Source organism: Simochromis diagramma, unplaced genomic scaffold (assembly GCF_900408965.1).
Source record: "Simochromis diagramma unplaced genomic scaffold, fSimDia1.1 OVJJ01000293.1, whole genome shotgun sequence".
Lineage (NCBI taxonomy): Eukaryota > Metazoa > Chordata > Actinopteri > Cichliformes > Cichlidae > Simochromis > Simochromis diagramma.
In genome coordinates, this window is record NW_024386801.1 from 8,100,960 (window position 1) to 8,125,721 (window position 24,762).

Consider the following 24,762-nt stretch of genomic DNA (forward strand, 5'->3'; position numbering starts at 1 on the left):
GCAGAAGAAAAAAAAAGAGCAACATAATAAACAACATCACGATGATCTATGGGAATATAACAGTAAATACTAAATATTAAACATTATTGTGCAGCACGTAAGATCGACAGCACACAGTGTGCTTTGAGGTAGGAGCCAAAAAGGGTGTAGTTTGTGTGTGAGCACCCATGTGTACACCTGTGAGCATAAGCGCGCTTGTATTTAAAAGGTTCCTTCATGTAATGATCTGCTAGAGCAGGGGTGTCAAACTCAAATACACAGTGGGCCAAAATTCAAAACTGGAACAAAGTCGCGGGCTAACGTTAATATTTATTGAAATATATTTATTCCTCCAGATATAAGAATGAATCTTTTCTTATGGACTCAAACATGTTTTGCTGAAAAACTGATTATATGGAACAAGCAAAGCTTAATACTAAACAATATATATATATATATTAGCTGTATAATACCAGTAGGCCAGCTCTAATAGTAATCTGGTATGGCTTCGCGGGCCAAATGTAATTAGGCTGTGGGCCAAATTTGGCCCGCGGGCCAGAGTTTGACACCTATGTGCTAGAGGGTGTGGGGGGCCACAGCCCCATCCACCAGGGCATGAAGCAGGTATGGAGGAGATCAAAACTCCAGACATCCAGAGCCCCTCAGAACACAAGAGATCAAGGAAGACCAACAGAGGGGCAGCCGCGCCACTATCCCAGAAAGAGCTGAGGAGATCTCGCCGTCACTCCTAAAACTTCCCCCTCTTCCTAAACAACCAAATGTCATGTTGCCATATCATTTTTTGATTGGTCGACATGGTACATTTATCCACCAACACGAAAGGGCTGTTTTTTGTTTTGTTTTTGTATTTTTTGGTCTTAAGCAGAGAGTGCTTGCTAGCGCTGTCCTTAGACTTTAAACGTGACGAAACTATTGAGGAAAAAACGCCGCATATATATTGTTTATCATGACTCTGGTTTTATGTGGCCTATCAACACAATTTAAAAACTGGTATATATATCGCATTGTTGCTTTGTCATCCTAAAGTGGTCATGTGATTGGCTTACCACGACTACTTTATTCTTTCTCAGTCAAACAGCAGCACTCATGCGATTGTTTTGCCCCATTCGCTCCAGGTGTTGTGCCAAAAAGTGATCGTGATTGCTGTCCGCGGCAGGGCGCGCAGCTGCTTAAAGCTGTTGCGCCCAGATTACTTGTGCAGACAGCTACTTCCGTGCAACTGATATAAGATGCAGTAAGCTGAACACAGCTTCAACCGTCTGTTTGTTGAAAAATAGTAACGCGACCGCGCCGCATTTTCTTGTTAGTAACGGTAACGGCGTTGTAACGATAGGAATAGTAATTAGTGAGATTACTCGTTACTGAAAAAAGTAACACCGTTAGTAACGCCGTTAGTTGTAACACCGTTATTCCCATCACTTTTAATGAAACACTGAATGAAACAAATTAGCATTAAATGTAAAATTAAAAAAGAAAATCCTTCAGCAGATGATTCCAAACATGCTAATCCAGGTCAAAAATGAGCAAAACTATACAAGTGGTAAGTATAACAAGATTGTGTACTTGCTTTAAGAAGGAAAACACTTGACTAAATTGATTGAAAAATAATCTGTGCCTTCTTGTAGTTTGCTTGCTACTACCTCTTCTCGCTCATTTTCAAACATTTCTACAATAAGATGTGAATCAAACAGTTATTCAGTCAGTGTCTAGAAGATCAGAAGCTGAGCTGATGTGGAGAGTTAATTTCATGGGCAATGTGCTCTGCTGTGTTTGCTGATTGTTTGTAGACCATTGTACCTGTTAGAATTTCTGGAAAACTCAATTGCATCCCATTTGTTATTGTTTCTTATATTCTCTTTTTTTTTTATGTGGGACTCATAACAATGGGAACTTTCCAGTTTTAGTAAAAATGAGCTTTATTCAAATTTATTTGACAATGATGTATTTTACTATTCGCTTTGCTATGTATGGCTGTCCAGTGTGGGTGCATTTGTGTGTTTTTTAACTGAACATACTATGAAAAGTATCAGGTAGTGTTGGTATTGGGATGGAAAGGTGTGTCATTTTACAAGGTGAAATCCTGACAGGAGAAAGATACTTTCAAAAGCTTAGATATGATCAGATTTCCTCTCTACACTCTTGTAAGCCTACACTTGGAAGTAATAATAATCTGACAATCGGAAATGGGCACACACACGCACGCGCGCACAAGCATACTCGAATACACACAGGTATAACAGAGGCCCAAAACCGACGACTCCACAGAGAGAAGTGAAAGTGCCTAAAAAGAGGTTAAATGACATTACAAAGACAACCCAATTAGATTACGAAAGATATTCTTAACTAAATCTGAAACATAATGATCTGTAATGGGAGTCTTGTGGCTTATAAAAGCCTTTCTCTGGAATAATCAGTCCCTCTCTCATTTTCCATCTTTCTCTTCTAGCCACTCCCTCTCTTTCATTTAGTCGCATACGTAAGACACACATACAGAGGGATTGAGGAGCAGATCTCTGCCTGGAGTCGTCAGCCAACTGTGGCAGCATGTGAGACTATCCTGCTACTGTGTTTGAATTTCAATGGCCAGCCAGATAGAGAAAGATAAAAGTGTCTCATTTTACTCCTCAAGTTGTCACATCGCAGCACTGTCGACAACTAATCGTTGTTTGAAAATTGATTATTGCTCTTAATCATTTTCTTTACCCTATGTCTTGTAGACTGTGCTTCCATGCCAGAGCGAACAGCCGTGACACAAACCATGTTCAGTGGATCATTAGCCTCCTGCATGCTGTAGCACAGAGGGGGTGAGCGGGGAGGGGACCGGTGTCCTTGTGTTTATCTGCTCGTTTATATCTACATTTCCATGTCTTTCCTTTCACCCTGCTGACCTGCACATGAAAGCAAACTTCTTACACGTCATATTTCTTTGATGCCTACAGTATGCATTATCACAGATACTGTACTGTCCCAGCCATAAGTGCGAGTGTGTGCGCGCGTGTCTGTGTGTGTTGTCTCAGCATCAGCAAGCAGCACACACGTTGCAACGGAAAGTGTCGATCCCAGAGCATTTTCTGCTTGCTCCATAAGTTTCTTAATACAGCATCAATGGATTCAGCGTTTAATCTCCAGCTCGCAGTAGCTGCTCTCTTTCACCTTAATGCGTTCTATTTCTAACACTCGCATTCACACATATACTCTCGTGCCCCCTCATATTTATCTCACACTCCCACTCTATTAAACTCTGAATGTGGTGACACCAAAATTCGGCTATTTTGGTGTAGTGTTTTTATCAGGAACAGCTACATGGCTGGAACCAGTGGTGTGTGTGAGTATATGCCACTTTGTGTGTGCAATTGAAAGTGAATGTGGCTGTATGGATTGTGTGTGTCTGTGTGTGTGTGTGAGAAAGAGGGAGAAAGAGAGATTAGCAAGATTACAAATTCGTCCTCACAGTCTCTATGCTACCATGGTGCCATCTTCTGGTAGTGAAATACAACAACCAACCTCTGTTCTATTAATTATGCAGCAAACTGACTGCAATTATGCACGTTTGTACTCAGAATGCAAAGAATGCAACATTTAAAACATGAAATTAAAATTCAATTCACAGATAAGTAGAAAAAGAGTTTAATATAATGACAGGCATCATTTGAAAATAATGCTGAAACTGGGTTTAACATTTCACGCTCATAGTAAATGCACTCAATACAATACACATTTTATATTATAAGGCATTACTGTACAGTCTGTGGAATATAGCAGCTTGCAGAATCTTTTAGTGTGCACACATTCACACACAGACCATTTTTCTCACTCATGCAAAAATAATGTAGCTGTAAAGCCATCTCAATCACTGACACTGGAAAAAGAAGTGTGTCAAGTTGTTTCAAGGGCTGTTCAGTCATCACAGTGAAACCCATCACAGACAGTAATGTTACAAAGACCACATCCCATCCACAAGAGTTGGAAACAGCAGACTCTGACACGCTAATATCTAGGGTGGAATTAAAATAAGGGTCTGCCAAGGTATGAGAGTGGATTCAGTTCTGGCTTAAACGTGCACAGGCTCACAGGCAAAACTCACTCTCCCTCTGCACATACACAGACATAAAAAACAAACATAAAAAACAGACATACCAATGACTATTCAACTTTTTTTTTTAAACGAAATATTATATTCTGTACAGAAAGAACTTTTGTGCACACATAAAAGGAAAAAAAAATACATGTTTTTCAGATCCTGTGAAGACTGGGTAACCATACACTCATTTTTTTTACACAGAAAGCAAAGAGCATCTTTCAGTCAGGTGTACTGTGTTAGGAGAAGAACACTGAAGATGCAGTTTATTTAGGTATTTCTGTTTATTTGACACCACAATGAAACAGAAATGTGGCTAAAAGCTAAAACACTGAGATAGCACACTTTATATCCACCCCAACATCTGAGTTCTCTTATAATAGATCTATAAGACCTAAATGAATTAAGAGTGTCACAAACACACTCATTAAAATAGTATGTACAGTAAGGACCACTTTATCAAAGCTCGTCATAGTGTCCTTAACGTTGCCCTACCACTGGATAGTTTTCTAAGTGGCCCATTGACGTACTCTACAAAAGCAGCTGCTGAACCACCGAATTTGGTATTTAAAATATTCAAGTAATGCCAGGAATCAAGAGTAATTACATACACACATACACAATTATGGTGGAACTGCTACCCAAAGGAAAATGTGAATTGGATAAAAAAAATATATACATATATGTGTATGTTTGTCTGTTCTGCTCCCAACTCAGTCAAAGCCATACTTTGTTGTTTCTTGACTTTCTTACCATATGTCTAAGATAAAACATCCACTCTACTGCCATCAGTGCCTTTTAGAATCTGAATATTCTTGTTGATACTTTAAATATTACATCATAGTGTAAGTACATCCTTGGATCAATTTCCTATTGATCTGGACTGTGTAAGTATGCAAAACATATAAACCAGGCATCCTGCATGCACCACTGGTGGTCTTGGTCAGATTTAGTCCCCCAAACTTTTTTCATTCTCGGTTACGTTTCTAGACGGTGTTGGGGTAATATTTGAAAACCTTGTAGATCCATTGCGTGTAGAAGGGCACGTTAATGAAGATGCTAGGCTGGTTGGCCCGAGCACAGCCTCTGCCATGGACACTTACTCCAACAATAACCCTGATATACCCATCCTGACACACCAGAGGGCCTCCATAGTCCCTCTGTGACAAAAAAAAGAAGAAAAAAAAAAAGAAAGATTAAATTTATAGCACATTTTTCTTTGTCCGTAGTTTTAAACAGCTAACATTAATGTTTTACGTTTCTGACACTCAAATGAAATTGTTCTGTTATAGATATTATATCCAAACATGGGCAGCTCTTTTCTAAAGCCAGAAACCACAAAATCAAGTCTTTGATAGCTGATGAAATTTAGCGCAACAGTCTCCAGCTGCTCTATTTACAACTGACTGAATACTAAGCCCACGGATTCACATAACATTTGTTTGAGATTTAGATCAAACTGGGCTTTGGAAGCACTGTGTTAAACAAAGGCGCTAATGCCCACGTAGATTCACACTGGGAACAATTACTTTATCCATAGGAGTAAAAGCCTGTTCTTGTTTACCAACACGGTTTGAGTGCACTGTATGAATTCTAGTGAGCACTTTTCCTTCTGATCACTAAAACAGTTATTTGCCCTGTGTGTAAATACCAAAACACTTCTTTAGGAAAACAATACAAACTGTTTACAACAGTTTACCTCACACACTCCCTCATTCCTCTTCCCTCCTGCACAGATCTTGTTGGTGGTGATGTGAAGGTTTCCTCTGTGCATTTCTCTACACCGGTTATTCCTGACAATGGGCAGTTCCACTGCCTTTAGCATATCTTCATAACCAGTGCCTGAAAGAGTTAAAAATTGCACTTCATTGCCTGTGTTTTGTTGTAGTAAATATAATACAGTGCAACACAATGTTAAGAAGAACCCAGGGTTAACATATTGCAAGCATAAGAACCAGAAAATAGGTATGTATACTATAATCCAATATATAATATCAGTACCTTTGGTCTCTCCCCATCCATACATTTTACATATTGTTCCTTCTGGGATGCTGCACCCAGCCACAGGTAGCTGAATCGTATGGACATTGTCTGCAGGAAGGGCAGGCCTGAAAAACATATTTACAAAATATGATTAGCATCACAAGTACAGAAAAATATATCAATATATCAATGAGATTATTTTTCCAGGCACTCACTTAGAGAGCCTTAGGAGGGCTAAGCTGGAGCCCTCAGGGCCACATATTACATGGGCTATACTGACTTCCTGCCTCTTAGACCAGTCAGGAGCGCCCTCTCGAATATCAGAGACCCCCAGCCACACTCGATACTCGCTGAGGTTCGGAACACTGAACAGGCAAAAGAAAAAGGTTAATACAGTTGGAAATACTGCACAGTTATCATTCTTAGGGTTAAAACTGCTCAAATCCTTTAACTTTTTAATCACCCTACTCCAAAAACCAAAAAGGGAGACAACATTACCATGAGGAGAAGCACTCTCTGTCAGTAAGCACCCACTCGTCTCGTATTAGTGAACCGCCACACCAGTGCATTGATCTGAGAACAGTACAAAACACAAATATTATATTGAGGTCAAATCTATGACATCCCACAGCATACATGACCTGAAACTGCGCCACTTTGGGGAGAAAATCTCAGGGAGAAAGCTTGTAATCATACTATGACAACCTGACAATACAATTAATAGAATCACATCACAAGCTCTTCGTCAATACATCTGAAACTTCACCAATATATAAGCACACAACTAATAATTATGTTCTAGACAGTCATTGTGTTTAAGGAATCTGGCTTAATAGGCTAATCCTTATGTTGTTCAGAGAAATAAGAGTATTATAAGTGAACTTCTTACAGTGGTAATCTGTTTTCTTAACCCTGTTTCTTTTCTATATGTACATGCTGACTGATCATAAATGTCAAGGATCAAAGCAAAAACAAACATATGTTGTACATAAATCCTAAATTTTCAGCAGTCGACAAGATAAAAAGAAAAAGAATAAGCAACCCTTCAGATTTTTTTTAATCAATTCAAGAATAGTCTGGGCAGGATCCTCCACTGTTCTTTAGTAGAGGAAAATGTGTCGAATGCTAAATGCCATACCCTTTCTGTATGCTGACCATCCAGCTGCCTTCTGATATGCTCATTGGACTTCCTCCTACGATCCTCGTTGTCTTATGGACAAAACAGCTCACAGAAGCCTCCTCACCTGGAAAGTGAGAGCGCAAATAAAATATACATTAAATTTTAGCCATAAAGACACGGTCACAGACACAATGACACTGTAGTTAACACGGACATATATTGTTTACATAGTCACAATACAAGAGGCACTCGAGCTGCCTAACGACGCAGCTCAATCATCATCATAAGAACATTAACTGATGAGGCCGATAATTAAGGTGATTACTGAAAATGTTAACAGAACCCATTTGTATTCTGAACTCTGTATGTCAAGAGAGCAGAGGATTCATCATTTGTTCTTCAATTACTATGTGAAAAAGAGTACAAAGTAACACAGAAAGACCAACAGAGACACACAGAAAGGGAAACAGATGCCACCACAACCTCATTATCTCATGCATCATTATAGCTGGACATAAAAAGCACCCCATCAAGTTCTGTAGCCAATCAAATACAGTTCAGCAACTGAGCCACTCGCACACACAGGCAGACAGATGAGCACAGAGAGACTCTCACCCAGTTGGATGGTGTTCTGTGAAGCATTACCTGCAGAGAGGCAAGGAGACAAGCAAGGGATCAGGGCGCATTAACTCATACAAGGTAAGAGCCAACCTCACACAGGGGTGTAAATTTCACAGTGAGCATAGAGCAACAGCTACCAGAGCCAATGAGTTTGTTTTCCATGTCATGTTTAATTGAATGCAACATGCCTTAAAAGGGTTGCAGTGTGTCTGTAGGTTAAAGCTGCTTCCTAATTTTAGATTTTTAGATGTAACAGACGCCACAAGAGCACAACTGCTTATGTTTTATTTATATACTTTAAAGCACTTTTCTCATAGTTTTAAGGTCAGGAGTCATGAATTAATTTATATTCTCATAATCTGCTCACGTCAAGTAATCAAACATGGATGCATTATTCACACCACTAATGGAGGCTCGGCAAGATAACAGATGGCAAGGATAATATATTAAATAACAAATCAGAATTGTAACACAGTTATTTACAAAACAGTAAGTGAGAAGGAATCCTAAAACGGGAAATACAACAAGGGTATGGTCTTGTAGTTAAAAGTGTAAAAAAGTGTAAAAAAGAAGAAAAAGATTCATAAACTTTTATAAGCTAGTTGCAAGCATGATGCCTCTGGCTCCATACAAAAACCCTCAGGCTTCCTGATGACTATGGATCTCCTGTGAGTATAGACAGACTTACCCACTCCAAATTATTCTCCCTCTGTGTGTGTGTGTGTGTGTGTGTGTGTTAGAGTGAGAGAGAAAGAAACAGAAGTGAAAACAAAAAACACTAGCTCAGTCTTTTCTCTAGAACTATGATAAAGCTTCAATTACACATTATCTAAGTGACTTTTATGTTTCTGTGTGTGTGTCAGTGCTCATAGTGTATGGGTTGACACTCACATGGTTTCACATTGCAGTAGTCCCAGGGTATGGCAGAATTGTTGGTGTAACACCAGGGACCATGTTTGTCTTTATCAGGATTTCGACAGTAGTTTCCTTCCAGGCCAGCCGTCGGCATGCCCCTCTCACCACTGAGCAAACACAGAAACCCGAATGATCCCTTAACAAATCTTTCATCAACATTTATTAAGCCCCAAAGACAATGTGAAAACAAAAGAAACCTCTCCCTTGCTTTCGTTCTTTCTTTTAGTTTAAGCAGATAATTTGTCTTGTTTTGACAGTTAAAAAAAGGATCTCTACTGATTTATAACTATGTGTAAAAAGCTGAATGAATTTAGCCAGATAGGATTTGGACCGTTAAATACACAGCTGTGTAGGCTCTCTCCCTCCAGACAAGATAATGAGGTGATTTGCAAAGGAATTACTCACTTAGACAGTATGCTCCCACCTACATTCACATATCTAATACTCATGCAGACGTATCCCACACATGAAGCATTCTCGCTACAATTTTAAAACCACAAACTAAATTCCTTCTCACACCAAATTCCTTAACTAATAAGGTGGTGAAATCATAGCAATCAAGGGTTTAAAATTCATGTTTATTTATATTATCCTTCTGGAGTAGCCAGCTCTCTCTCTGACTTCCTAACCCCAGCTTTTGACCCATTACAAGGAGCCATACAGTGGGGTTGAGTGGCTTTGAAGTGTTCCTGTAAAGGAGCAGATTTAGGGTCAAGGGTGAGTTGTAAAGAGTGCATCGCCCAGCCAAGTTATCTCTGGGAGTCTTTCTTGCTCAGCTGGGTCATTTTCAGGAAAATGCTTCTCAAGCCATAAAAAAGCTGTAGGGGAGGCTAGGAGTTGTTTTCTCCTCTGAGAACAAGTGGCTTGCCTTGACTGACTAACAACAGCGAGACTTAAGTAGAGGTCACTTACAAAGTGCCTCCCTAAAACAACACCATGTTTCAGATTTGCACACATGGTTCTAGAAAACTCAGCTACACTTGCATAGCAGGACTGTCGTGCACAAGGTCGTCTTCTGTTCAAAATTTGTGTTTTCTTTCTTCTTCTTGTCTCACTGAGTGCCTTAAAATCTCCTACACTTTGTTGGGGTCTGTGGGTTAACATGTTGTGGACCGGTGTGACAATTTAAATGTCTATTTTAGCCAGTAGTGCTTGTCTACAGTTTTATTAATGGTGCAAGTCTGTTTTCTACATCATAGTGAAGTTTGGGAAAGTGATTAGGAAGTAGCAGAGATCCAGTGGGCTGACCTGTTGCTGTGGTCTCTCCAGGGAGCACAGGGCAGGTTTGATCTAGTCCTTGACTGCTGTCCTTGGTAATTTTCTCCAAATCTTTCATAGCAGTCTGGATTTGGACAAAATGAGATAGAAGAATTAGATAGGCTGTCTGGACACATACTGCGTGTGCAAACAAATAAGGGCTTTAAACAAAAATATGCAAAACAGTCTCTATAAATGTACAATTATGCTTGTGGTGCTGTTCAACTGAAAAGCTAGAGTAAAAAAAAAACTGTGAATTGTGTTCAAATATGAGCAAAAGAATACACAACCCTTAGCTGAGCTATCGTAGTTGTTGTAGTGGTCCTACTTTATGCTTGGCTGGAAACACAAAAGTAATCCTTGACAATGATAAATGAGAAAAATACCGCCGTTCATAATTTTTTTTAGCTGTTTGTTACCCTTCATTTAATTTACAGTATTTTGTATATGGGAATGTATTGAACTCTCAAGCGTAAACCACAAGATAGCCTCAGAGTGGTTTTATAATTCCAATTCAAGCCCACTCAGTCTCGAAAGAATATCCGTTAAAATCCCTTAGGGAATCTGAATTTGCCTACTCAGCTATAGATCTGCATGTAGAACTTCTAAATCTACCTCGAAAAGAATCTCAAACAGCACTAATCTTTCGATCTTTTTTTAGTGGCCAGTAAGAACTGACCATCCTGAGTTGCTGTCAGATTTTATTTGTGTGATACATGGTGGTCAGTCCTTCCCACACTCTTACAGGGCAACAGCTTTCCGCTGGGATGTGTGTGGTTACAAGATCTCTCTCAGAATATGCGCATTTATCTGCTTCCGATGGAGAGAAAATTGTCTTTTCCCTTGCTCCTGTCAAAGCCAAATAAATCCGTTGAGTCTCTCACCGCTGACAAGCCTGTTTTGGGTGCCACACTGAGGGATATTAATGCAGGACATTGTGCGGACTCTTGGGTCTGTAGTGAAGCACCAGGGGAATTCTTGGCCATCTGGATTTCGACAGAAGTTCTCTCTCAGGTCCCTGGAAAACACAAGAGAAAGTCATGCTGTAATCTGCTAAAATGTAAGTGCAAGGGTGAGTGAGTGGATGGTTGTATCATGTAAGTTTCTGACTCACTTGCAGGGGTAGGCTTCAGGCAGGAATGTATGGTTATGGGGATACTGAGAGTCCCAGCGCTGGCAGGTAAGTCCAGTGGGTGTCATATCTACTGCTCCCCTGTAACCCTCTCCTCTGCCCTGGTAACACTCAGTTGTTTCCACCACATTACTTTTAGGAGGGGTTTCTAAAAAATATAGACAAAAAATTAATAATAACACATGTTCTTAAACAAACCAAAAGGCAAACCAAAATATAGCAAGGATAGTATAGTATATAGAAAGCTTAGTAATTTAGGCTCAAGATCTTGTGCTCTTGCAACTAAAGATGTTTCAGCATAACCCCCAAAAGTCAGTCTTTATTTACATATGTTAGATAAACAAATCCTCTTCGATATGAGGATCATCTCTGGTATATGAGGAGAATTAAACACTACCAACCACAACTGAGGGCTAACCCAACTCTTAAAATCGTGGTTGTTTCCCTCAACATATATAATGCTGAAAAAAAAAATGCAATTAATGCATAAGGCAATATGAAATGCATATGAAAATTAATTTTAAATGCCTCAACTACAGTGTATAAATGGGGCCAGTGTTGCCAACTTAGCGACTTTGTCGCTATATTTAGCGAGTTTTCAGACCCCTTAGCGACTTTTTCTCTAAAAAAAGTCGCTAAAAAAGACGTGAAAGCGCGTATCACTTTTACTCTCAACAAGCAGCGGGTGCTGTAACGCAGTCAGTTCTTCTTTTACTCTTTTACTCTTATGCTGTTTTGTGGATCACAAGGTTTAATATAATTACTTATAAACACACACACACAAAGTAACTCCACCAGAGTGCCTATTTCGGGTCACTTTTGCCGGTCCAAGCCCGGGTAAAGGAGCAGGGTTGGAATTGTGATATTAAAAAAAACAATAATTGCTAAAAGAAATTTAATTTGTAGTTCTAAATAAACTCTAAATGCATTTAGGACGTTTTTTACTCACTTTATGTCTCTTCCACGATGTTATTTCTCTCTCCAACAACATAGGTTAATATTAGATTAGCATGACCAATTATGCAAATTAGGCGATGACGTCATTTAGCGACTTCTAGCGACTTTTAGGACAACCAATAGCGATTTTCCTTACTGGGGAGTTGGCAACACTGAATGGGGCTAGTTTGAATCTGCTCAAATTTACCATTTAGGATTGCACTAACATAGAAAAAAAGACAGTGTGAAAAGTTTGGCCACCTAATTTACACTGTGCACAGAGATGGTGAAGAACTGATAAAAGCTTATTTAGTTTAAATGGTGTATGAAGAAATTTTGAAAACAATTGCTGTGAGTTACAGATCAGTGAAATGAGAGCGGTAAGAGAAAAAAAAGTGATGAAAACTAAATAACTTATGGTAACTTTGAACTGTATAAAAAGTTGAAAAACCCTCAGGAGGTTTTTTATTTGCCTGAAATTTGTATATCGTTCTCCATGAATGATTTTCCAGGAAGATGTTTCAGGAACTTCCACAGGGTCAAGGTTCTGCCACTGTTGTAATTTGCATTTTAACACGAAACAAACAAATGAGTCTACCAATATATCAAAATATGTTAGTCTGAATGCCATCCTCTGCAAAAAAAATTGGTAACTGTGAACTGAAGTCAAACAAAAAGTGTGTTTGTGTAACATTGCTGTGGAAAACATTAATATAATAGATACAGTTACACTGATTAGTGTTGCATGCTCTGCCATAAAAATGTATGTATGTTCAGAAAAGTACACAGCAAAATCTCCAGTGTTAAATTAACACTGGAGAGTGTCTATATGGGTCCACACCTCTGAGTGTTAAATACAACACTGTTGAGTGTTAAATTAACACTTTTGACAGTGTTATATGTTTAAAAGTAACCTAGTCAGTTTTGAAGATTAACAATGGCTAACACTGAGCAGTGCTGATTTTCTAACACTGGAAAATAACTCAAAATGTTAGAAATATTCCAGTGTTAGAAAATCAGCACTGGAGATTTTGCTGCGTACAGCTTGCCAATGGGGCACTTTTTTGGGGGGTTGGGGGGTAAATTGCCTCCTGGTAAATTTAGACCCTCAATGTGCAGAATTCAGTCTCCCAACTGCCAACACCTACAATTCAGACTGCAACAAACAATTTGCTCTGATGGCAGCCAAATTAGTTGGCCTAAAAATGACACTGTCCTCATCCCCAGGTTTTATCATTCCCCGATCTCAAGATACATCCACTTTGTATTAGTGCACAGTGATGTCAATAGTAGCAAACAGCCAGGATTATAGATGTATTCAGTGTGACAGTGTATTTGAAATGGTGCCAAATACTCTTAGTACACTGACTGACATCTGACATCAACAGAATAGCTGTGGTTTTGAAAGAATACAGTTTAGCTAGGCTCAAAAAGATAACCAAGGCACGAAATTGAGTCTGCTGTACTTGTCTTCACGGAGATCCTCATTAGATAGTGCTACAAGTTCATTAACCTGAGCATTACACGACTGTACCCGAAAATGTACAAAGCGCCAGATCTTCAAGTCTCTAAAACAGAGATTTGCTGTGCATAGTAGATGCATAAAAATAGATTTGAACTAGTTTGACAGTAAACAAAAGAAGGGGCCTTATCAAATGAACACTTTATCTGGTTGTCTCTGTGTGCCTTGTTTTGATTAAGACTAACTGGGTCGTAAACTTGGTCTGTTCCCAAAAAGCTCCCATAATAGAGAAAGAGTGAGAGAAGGGTTGAATGCCCTGGGTAGAAGACAATTTTTAGAGAGGAGAAAATAAGGGGGAGAGAACAGTGAATCACTGGGTCCACATGGTGGAGTGCCATCTAGTAAACATGGAGCCAGGACTGCTGATGCTTCTAGCAGGAAAGCAGGCCGGTCACAGACTAAAGAGAATAAAGCAGAGTCCAACAACAACACCAGCTCTGTTTCTATTTTATGTTCTTGAAGAATCCAGTGTCTGACTTGTCACTGATTGCAGGGTGAACTCCAAGCACGCAGTGTTTGCTGGTTTACTACAAGTGCAAAGACACACAAAGCCAAAGCCAGATGTGACGCACACACGATCTCTTAAACATCAATCACACCGTTTGCACTAAATGTATAAGGTGTAAATGATCTGCTTGTAGTGTGTGTGACCCTGGTGTTGTGTCTGCATGTGTAACACGAGGTTAATGTAGAGCAGTAATTCAGACCTGTGCAGTTTGACTACCACACATAAGAGCTGGCATAGAACAATAAACAGAAAGCCAGTGGTGCAGGGAAAAAAATAAACATTCTGGCTATCAGAGAAGACATAACAGAGAGCCAACCCTAAGAGGGAGGGGAGGGGGGCTCTGCATCTGTTTGTGTGGGTGGGTGAGTGTGTGTTTGTATATTCTTTAGCATTAGCCAGGAAGAGGGGAGGAATGGTAAAATGAAAGGTACAGGAAGCAGTAAATTTTGCTGCAGTCAGTCATACTTTGTCGACCCGCGCTGAGCAGCAACACTGTCACTAACAGAAGGGCATAGATTGCTCCGTAACATGCATGACAAATGGAAATGGATTCAACCACACACAAACAAACATGAATATATGCTCACTGCAAACTGTGATGTTGCAGTACTCCCAGGGTGTATTTGGGTCTGTGGTAAAGCACCAGGGTCTTTGGCGTCCGTCTGGGTTTCTACAATAGTTATCATCCAGGCCTTTGTCAGGGTACCTAATACAAAACAGGCAGAAAAAATATGTAAGCAGAAACAAGACTTAAAAGCATTGCAAATAAATAAAATATAAAACAACTATCACACACTTGGAGGACTCATGAGGATGTTAACTGCCACTATATTCTGAAAGTCAAGAGATCCCTGTCAAGAGATCCATGTTTCTATTTTCCTGCTGATTCACAAGCAGTGCAAAATAGTTGAGAGACAATTCATTGCATGTAACCGACACACTAATAACTCTTCTGAGCTCAGGGGAGTGAGGAAGATAATGAGTTGCACCACTACAGGTGTTCTACAGTAAGTCATCCCAAAGTCCTACATCCCTTCAGGCCTGTAGCCACTAGGCATGAAGTATCAGGCAGTGGGACCCTCTCATTACATTAGTGCTATGAGCAGTCTGGGATCTCGTTTACATAAACAGTGGGATGATTAAGGATGTGTTAACGAGTCCCCACTAATCCAGACCACCTGCCATCCCACTAGCTGTCTTGACACAGATGCACACAGCTGACGTGTACACACACTTTTTGAAGATCGTGCAACGAATAATAATATAGATTAAAATATATGAAACCTTAAAACAGGTATAAATGAATAACAGCTTAGGCCCAAGTCTGAGAGTTTAAAGCAATTTGGGACAATTAAGTCAAAATGAAGCATTTTCCCAACATATTATTGTTAAATACACAAAAAAAACCCACATAAACACACACTGGATTCCAATATTATTCCTTTGGGGAAGGTTTTCACTAACTGAATCCAAATCACTTCATCACCAAAGTAAGTGCAGCTAAACTACATTGAATTATTTTATGAACCTTTTAAAACATAATGTATTCTCATGCTATAAGCATGCATGCAAGTAGATGTGATTGAGCTTGCACAAATTTTGTGCGCTGCAGAGGTAAGTGTGTATCTGTGTGTGTGCACTTGTGAGCATCACCTCTTGGGGTGGTACAGGTGTTTGTGTGGGTCATCCAAGTCCCACCGCTGGCATTCTTTTCCACTTTCTGTGTGGTCCATTGGTCCTCTGTAATCCTCGCCAATACAGTTGATACACTCAACTATACAGCAGAAAAACACATGCACATATCTTAGAAAAATGCTAAGTTGATCAATGAAAAATCATATATCCAGAATATAAATGAGAGGTGTGTTTTTTTTAGCAGGATAGCCATGGGCTGACAAAGGAATAGAGCTGAAGATCAAATTGAATACACTTTAGTGTTTAATATTAGATTCCCAAACTGTTAAGCAACATTTTGAACTAAACATTTTGATAACATAATACTTAAAGTGGGATAAGCAACATTTTTTTGTTTGTTACACTAGACAAACAAGTCGTTAACAGCCTTTCACCATACAAGATTTTCAACTGGGCTGTGCAAGAACTGGATTTCCACACCTACTACAGTGGAACCCCGACTTACGAAAATAATTCGTTCCAGAGGGTCTTTCGTAAGTCGAAGCACCTTTTTCCATCGCCTTTTGAGTGAGGCGATGCTGGCTGGAAACGAAGTTCTTGGTGGAGGAAGAGGTGGCGTTTCGTTAAATGGGGACTTCGTAAGCCGGGGTTCCACTGTATATCATAATGATCAGTTTTGGCCAATCAAAGTACTTTATTCTTGCATACTTCAGCTTTAATGAAGACTCGTTATAAACAAAGACATTTAAAATATGGATGCAAACATTAAAAAGTTTCTTGGATAAAGACAAAGCCTCATTTTCTGCCTGGTGAGTAGAATACACTGTCTAGTGTGAACAACAGCAAGGATCCAGATTGGAAACAGATGTTTGTGAGTCCACAGGCTGCACATGTATTTGTGCTTGTACACGCCATGTTTGCGTGTCTGTGTGTATGTTTCCTATTAGGACCACTTAATTTCAGGAGAAACCCTCCCAGTCATTTTTTTACTGGGAGAGCACAGGCTTTTTATCAAAATAAAATGTCATTATCTTTGTTGTACAACTTGTGTCAGTTAAAGAGCAAGAAGGATTCCCATTTTGTCCTACCCAACCACAACCTGGCGCCTCATTAAAGTGATCCAGTGCCATGCATGCTGAGGAAACAACCCCTCTGACAGCATGAATCCCCGAGGATTAGATAACAGAGGTCATTATCATCCCCTCCTTCAGTGCCTGACAGTAACATTGTGCGATATAACATAAAGGCTAAAACATGCTGAGGAGGCCCTCTTCTTTCATCACAACCACATGTATGCCACAGGGATGGATATAATGGCTAACAATTGATGTTGAGTAGACGACAGGGGGATTAATATCCCGTAACATTCCAACACCCGCTTCCTCAGGTTCAAACCCTTTACAAACCCTGAGCCTGATGGAATGAGAGAGGACAGTGTAAACTGAACCACACACCTGGAAACAGCTGCAGTTGGCCTCAGCAAGTAACACACGCACACACATATAGATAGATAGATATCACAAGAGAGCACAGTTTAGGTGAACTTGCTTAGTCCAACTATATGATTGCCTAGTTTGCCGGAGCTCGTTTCAGGCTATCAAGCCTCAATTGATGAGATAATGCAGATTGCAGAATGGGTATTATTTTAACATTAATATGTGCTCATATAAACACTGATATATTTCTGCAAACGTGTGTGCCTGTGTGTAAAACCCACCCTCTGAACACTGTGGTATGCCACACTCCTCATGTCTGAAGTGTGGCCGAGGGTCAGTGGTAAAGCACCATGGGCCAACAGCAGAGTTGTCTGGGTTGCGACAGTAGTTTTCCCGGAGGTCCGTCTTCCTGAACCTCTTAGACGTGAATCTGTCAGAAGCAGAGCTGCAGTTAAAAAACAAACACATGTACCAAGACCTGCTGCCAAATACAGCGTTTCGGCTCGCATGCAGAGCAACTTCTTTTTGAAAAACACCAAAAGGTCACAGTTTGTGGTCTCTGGTTTTAATCTCTGACAGAATGACTTCTCCTTGCTCATTTACAAGAGTGCTGCTCTGTAAACACCACCAGTGGAAATTAACAAAAATAAAAGTTACTGACAACTATGCCAAAGGACTGAATCATCAGTGACACAACAGTCTTTTTTTAGGGAAAACAGGTTAATACTTAAAAGCAAAGTTAGTTCTCCATGAGGTTGGCGTTGGTGGACGTAACATAAACATACTGACAAATGACTCATATCTTTTACATCAGGGAAGCACATGGCTGTAGTCACCAGCTGTGATGATGGACACAGAAAGCATAGCTTGTTAGACAAGCGGTGTTTTTCCACATGATGGGGAAAAGATAAAGCTATGAAATAGTCCTTCACTAGATTTGGTAATGACAGGTACAAAAATGAGAAGTCTTTGGTGGGCAATCTATGGAGGGGGAAACCTTACACTGATAAAAATGCTATTTGAACTTGTGTCTGTGTGTATGTGCGTGCATTAATCTGTGCTTGCGTGTATGTCAATTTCCCATGTCTGTAAGTGAACTGATAAAACATACAAAGTGCCTGGGTTTAATTACCTGATTTACAGAAAAGTTAATAACGGCCTGATAAAGCAGGTTCACTGGAGGTGCAAACGTACACTGCCGGCTTTGATTCGACACTACAAAGCCTTTCAAAGTCGTTTTAAATCTCTGAGGAGAAAGGGCAGTGGGATTTTTCTTTTTTACTGAAGGTTCAACACTATTCATGTGCTCTTTGTTTTGGAAATCAGGAAATTGGTGGCTATCTTTCAATCTTGGATTACCTTTAAATATGAAAGTGATAAAGAGAATAATGAACAGAATTCCAACAATGTGGAAAAAAGAGGAAAACAGTTTAAAAACAAAAGAGAGAGGAGGTAGCATAGGGTTCAGCAATAAAGTATGGCTAGTGTACAGTACAGTCGTCTTTGATTTTCAAGGAAGCACATAGCTCTCTCTGTCGCTATTAAGTCTACAGTGGATCTTAGTCATATAGGCTTAGATTAATGTAACTATATTGTTGCTTACTGGGTAAAAAATTATGCAACTGCACTGTGCAATGTAACCGAGATCAGTACAAATTTCACTTTTGTCATCTTTTACTGGCATCTTATTATTTTAACTTTAAAATAATAGATTTAGATATTTAGGGGACATACCTAGAACTTAGATTTAACCAAATGTGGCATATGCCAGTAAAAGTAAAATACACACACTTGAATTCACACTACATACACATCTAGATAAACAGTAGGTCCACAGCAGGAAATGATCTGTGACTGTGTAAGGCGTTACAATGAGGTCAGTTCTGATGAATGACTGCTCCCAGGAGCCTAATCAACCCCTAATATATCATACTCATATATACATATGCACACATACAGACCAGCCTCTAGCTACTAGCTAATTGCATTACTAGCAGGCCAAAACTAACAGTAAGAAAGAGCTTATAACACTATTTTGTTTGACATTGTGGTGTAAAGTACATCAGATTCTTACTTGTGCTCATGAGGAACAGGAGAAGCCCAGGCCTGGCACAGGATCCCACTCACAGTCACTGACCTCCGCCCCCTGTAACTCTGCCCTGTTCCTACAATGCATTCTCTAACATAGTCTGAAATAAGACAGACACAGAGAATGGTCTTGTAAATGTGATAAGTGCTTTGCATACAGAGCCAGAACAGATAATAGAGAAAACAGACAGAAGGAGATTTTCATCTGAAACACTGAGCTTAACGGAGATGCGACAATGCCAAAAGTCAAATCTGCTTTCCTAATCATCTTTAAAAATCTGGACTCAGTAAAAAATATGTTACACAGCCGGCATGTTCGCAGTTCACAGTTGTGGTCAGTGTGATTGAAAACGGGTGGGAATTTCCATTATTTACATAAACACCGCTTAATGACAGAAAATGAACCATGATGTGGCCCAACCCAATAAACACGCCAATAGTCCTTGCCCTTCCTAGTCTTCCCCCCAGAGGGTTCCCATCATCACGGAGCTAAAATCACTCTAGCATAAATTGTTATGAAATGGATATTATTTTTTTCTAAAAAATGTAAATCAACAAAACCTCTACAGAAGCAGTGGTGTCTATTGAAAGAAAGGCTACCTCAAGGATGTGTTTTTTCTGAGAGTCAGAGACACTTGTTGTGTATGTATCAGCTGGGTGAGCAAAAACATGGAAATGTAGAGCACCTTTCTTCTCATAGAGTTGGTAGTTCATGTTCTGCTGGCTCTGAACTCCTGGTGAGTTCCTGTCGAAGGACAGCCACTGGCATTTCCTGTTTTTATGATCATACACAAATGCTCTAGAGAATAAAGAGGATTGGAAAGGAGGAAGAGAAAACAGGAGGGAGAGTGAGAATAATGATGGTCAGTTTTATGACATCTTGAAGTAAAAGGAAACCAGTAACACAGGGATTCTGTGAGTACACAAAGAGGCCTGCTAAACTAAACATCAAAATTCATGCATCATGCAAACATTAATTAAGTAAGATGAACTGAAAGCCATTCCCATGTTACCAAAGTAATATCCTGAAACTGAAAGGGTAATGACATTAGCATGGACAAACCTGCAGGTAAAGGGGAGCCTTTTGTTGCGGCTGCAGGCTTTAGCACACTTCGATAAGCTCAGCTTCCTGCTTTTGGTCAGGTGGGAGGAATCAGAATGGACCATCAGTTGAATGCTGTCAGTTTTCTGGTAGTCCTGGAGAGCATTTCTTCTGCCTTCTGATACACAATTACAAAATGTGGTCACAATTACTGAGTAGCATTAATTTGACATTTTACATTATTAATGAGACTCAACTATAGGTAGAGAGAGCATCATTAGGAAGGGCCTGATGCTGTTGTGGTTGAACACGGACAGATAGCTTTATGACAGTCTACAGACTTGTCTGGCTCTACATCCATGACAAAAGTAGTCTTAGTCTGCCCATTCTAAATTGTATATATTAACACAAGGGATACTAAATACTACTTCTAGTAATAATAATAATAAAATGAATTCACACAAACAAAGTATTCTTTGTTGTCTGCTGATGAGACTGTCTAGAAAACGTCTCAAACACCTCATTTCTTTTTATTTTGCAAAGAGCCAGACTTTCATTTAATTTTAAGTGGTCTTAATTCTTCAGACTTTCTGCATATCTTTCAGTTTTTTTCTTTTTCAGTTATTTTCACTCCAGTCCTTGTTTGTGATCATTTTCACAGAAATATTTTCTTTTTGTGTGTTTAGTCACTTAACAAACAAAAAAACTATGAATCATTCAACCCTTAGAAAAAAAAGCACTTACACCAAGCAATAAAACAATATTGTGTCTACATGTAACAGACAACTTAGCAAAACAATTTAAAAATGCATCTTGTGCACTCTGTAATAGTATTTTTGCACCAACAAGATGATTCCCAAAAAGCTTTTGCATATCTGGCTTGATGTGCACATTTAAAAAAAACTGAGGAAACTGGACAGATGGAAGACAAAAGAAGAAGTCTTTAAAAAAGCCATGGCCTTAGGGAATGAAAAAACAAAAACAACTGTAAAACTGCAAAAAAAAAAAAAAAAAAAGACCTGACACAGGACCTGAGAAATGCATTTTGGCCCTTTAGCGGCTCTCTCTACTGCTCACCAAAGCCTCATCTGAAATAGCCTCAGTGGGAGGCTGGCTTTTAAAAGCCATATTTAAGGAAAGGGAAACAAGGAGAAAATGCATAGATAATGTGCAAGAACTGGACTGAATATGAGTGACAAGAGAAATCAGATCCAAATAAATATGGAGGTCAGCAGAGACGTACATTAGTGAGTGTCTACAGCCATCTGTGAAACAGAGTGGATGCTCTGTCAATGTTTGGAGCTGAATGAACGCATAAAAGTACCAACAGATTTTGGTCACCATGGGAAGCATCTGACTAACAGTAGTTTCATTTTTTTAGCATGACAATGATCAAAACTACACTCCCAATGCAGTAAAAGTATACCTTGTAGAAAAACACCATGGAACACTATTAGTCATGGATTGGCCTCCCCAGAGACCGGACCTCAACATTTTTGAAGCAGCATCCATAGAAGAGCTTTGAATGACCTACACGAAGCCTGGAGAACTATTCCTGAAGACTACTTGCAGAATTGCAAGAGAGCTTGGCTAAAAGAGTTCAGGCTGCGTTGAAGAATAAAGGTGCTCATACCAAATACTGACTTCAAGTTTCTAAGAATCGTGCAAACGCTGTTCTTGCTTTCAAAAACCATATTTCCATTTATGTTTGCAAACGTTTCAATAAATCACTGCACCTATTTCCCCATTTTCCTGCTAAATTATAAAGAAATGAGCAGTGACTCAAGCCTTTTGCACAATACTTTATGTGTGAAGAAGTCTGCTTTAACTGTGCATCCCATTAGGTTTACAGCGTCCAATGGGATGCGCAGTCATTTGTCGCTGGCCCCAAATGAAATCGAGGCTGACACACACACAAACACATAGAGAACATACAAACAAAAATCGTTGAATCACTTGAAGGGAAGACGTCACACATCAGAGTTGATTTCAGATTCAGTGTCTGGATAGTTTACTATGTGGTAAGCAAGCTGGGGATCACAGAGTACCAGAGGCCTAGTGTTTGTCCGCTCGTCAGCTTGAGTTGACCGGCTGAGTGCCAAGAAGCAATGAACCGCGAAAGTTGCACTCAGCTAGAGGGTGACTGCACGATTGATTGGATTTTAACAGGTCACTTTAGGTGACAGTGGGTTAGCGTATAAGCAGATGTTTTTTTTTCTTATCACCTACCCAGTGTTCATTCAGCTAAATTTCAAAGCGATACTGTATAGTCCAATGAGCTCTGGTAGTGAGTTAGAATGAAAAAGCTCTGTAATTGCTCTTAGCAAAAGAATCTCTTTTCACTGAAGTCCAGTCTTAAAAAATACTGCCAGGGATGTGTTTTGACTCTAAGTAACGCTAACCCATAAATCGCGCACCACCAGATTGCATTAATAACACACCTATACAGAGTTAAACACAAGACGAATGTGTTATTATCCGAACATCGCAGCGACAGTAATAAAATCAGATGATTCAAGGCACTCCTAACTCGTGCTTGACTGTTTGTTGTGCAGGGAGCGCAAACCAGTGCGCTCACACGCTGGCTCTGGTGTCACACGTTGGGCAGCAACGGGAGCAGTTGTGAGTAGTTTTCGGCAAACTTACCAGAGCAAGAAACGACGAAAACGAATCCGAAAACGACCTTGTAAATCCACATGGTCTCGTCACGCAACAACGGTTTCTGGAAACAAGTCGGAAAAGCTGCTCGCGTTGCTGTCGGACTGCAACCAGGAGATGTTGCTCCCACCACTGCACAGATGATGCGTCTTCTCTCTAAGTACTTCCCCGCGTCACCCCTCCCTCCCTCTCCTCCCCTCCTCTGTTCTCTCTCTCTTTCGATGTGTGAGTCTGCTTATCCCTCCACCCCCCCCCTCTCTCTTTCTTTCTTTTCTCTCATTTCCTTTATTTTAACCACCACCAATTTTCAATTAGGTAAGCACACGCACACACATTGCCATCTCTTCCGTAACAACGTTGAATAACTGATCTTTATATGAGCAACGTGCATCTGCGTCTTCAGACCCGTGGTTTAGGAAATATTACATCCTCTCTTTCTTTTTCTTTCTTTTTCTTCCTTAACACCCTCCACCGAGGGTTACTTTCTTATAATTAAAAAAAAGTTTTAATGTCTAGAAGGAAGGAAAAATGATTCTGCTATTTTGGCAAATTTTGGGAAACATTTTCTGCTGTAATCCATAAATTTCATAGACTATGAAGACCTCAAAATCTAATTGAAAAGCAGTGCTACCACAGTTATACATTTGGACAGACTGCAGTATGCGTTCCTACAAGTCTGCGAAAAACCCCATTATTTTAAATGTTTTGTTCTGCGGATTCTTTACCTATCTCACTCTCGCTCACCTTTTACTACTCAGTCATCTTTTTGGACCCTTTTCACTCTGCTTTTTTACAACCTCACCAGGGAACACTGCGTCCAAAACAAAACAGATATCAGCAGGCACTTGTCAACAAAGATAAACCTAATGGGGATGCAAAGGACAGGGAGGTTGTTTATGCTACTTTACTTCTTTCTCTAAGTAGTGAAATTACTGGTGGGGGTGCATGAAGACATTGCATCCATCTCCTGAGTGACATGTCTATTTCCAGTGACGACAGCACAAGACAGCAGGCATGACACTTAGCTGGCTTTTCTCTAAATACCTTCAATGCAGCAGTCACAGAGCAGTCCTTGGATAGGAGCCTGATGAGAAGCGCAGTAAAGAGACATCATGTAAGTTATCACAAGGCAGGGGCTTGCTGCATTATGGGAATTCCCGGTATTTTCTTTCAAATCATACCATGTGTGCAAAACAAAAACAGACCAATAGACGAATAAATGTCTAAGGGGAGACAGACTACATCGCTATCTTCTCTTTGGTGCAATGAGTAATACTCCTGTGGCTTCCTGAGAGGACTACAGTCATTTGCAATAATAAACAATCAGGCATGAGTCAGATACTTTCACTGGAGTAATGCTCAAGCTCCCTTTCTTTACTCTCTTTCTTTGTGTACCATATCTCATCTACATCCACATATAACTAAACCACACACTGTATGCTTGAGGGAGATTGATTCCAACTTTTTTTTCTCTCTCTCTTTTGTCTTTCCAGAACTCACATTCACACAGATTCAAAAACACGCATGTTCACACATAACGAGCAGCAGATGACTGGATAACCTTTACCAGTTTGAGTTTCCAACAGAAAGACTTCTTTACCACAATCTCATTACTGACTTCTCTTAGCAAGAATCCAGTGGGTGTTTTCACTGACTCCAAGAGCAACAGCTTCTGCTAGAAGATGGAAATTAGAGAGACCCAGTAGCCCACCACTTTCCTCATAAGAGTGCTGTCACCATGCAAGACTCCTGACATCTGTGGCCAGTTATTGGCAGAAACCTATCTTCATCCTGCTGGCAATAGAAGGGGGAAGTTCAATAAGAGATGGAG

At 39.9% G+C, this 24,762-nt stretch overlaps 1 protein-coding gene across 1 annotated transcript; it reads right to left on the reverse strand.

The window, feature by feature from the left end:
* Nucleotides 1-3,611: 3,611 nt before the first annotated feature.
* Nucleotides 3,612-23,083, reverse strand: LOC120729724 (hepatocyte growth factor). Its single transcript, XM_040025547.1, has 18 exons — nt 22,920-23,083; nt 20,295-20,451; nt 19,918-20,030; nt 19,218-19,332; nt 17,425-17,573; nt 15,726-15,846; nt 14,660-14,778; nt 11,089-11,254; nt 10,859-10,992; nt 9,966-10,059; nt 8,694-8,824; nt 7,797-7,826; nt 7,200-7,305; nt 6,560-6,634; nt 6,277-6,426; nt 6,080-6,186; nt 5,778-5,920; nt 3,612-5,238 (listed from the first exon to the last, which is right to left on the reverse strand). Exons 1-18 carry the CDS (start codon nt 22,969-22,971, stop codon nt 5,065-5,067), a joined length of 2,136 nt encoding a protein of 711 aa, XP_039881481.1. The 5' UTR covers nt 22,972-23,083; the 3' UTR covers nt 3,612-5,064.
* Between the last annotated feature and the right edge of the window lie 1,679 nt (nt 23,084-24,762).

Coding starts and splice junctions, on each gene's coding strand:
- LOC120729724 (XM_040025547.1), bottom strand. CDS start 22,971: ATGTGGATTTACAAGGTCGTTTTCGGATTCGTTTTCGTCGTTTCTTGC. Junction 20,031..20,294: donor AGGCTCCCCTTTACCTGCAG/GTTTGTCCATGC, acceptor TTTATTCTCTAG/AGCATTTGTGTATGATCATA. Junction 17,574..19,217: donor CCTGTTCCTCATGAGCACAA/GTAAGAATCTGA, acceptor TGCTTCTGACAG/ATTCACGTCTAAGAGGTTCA.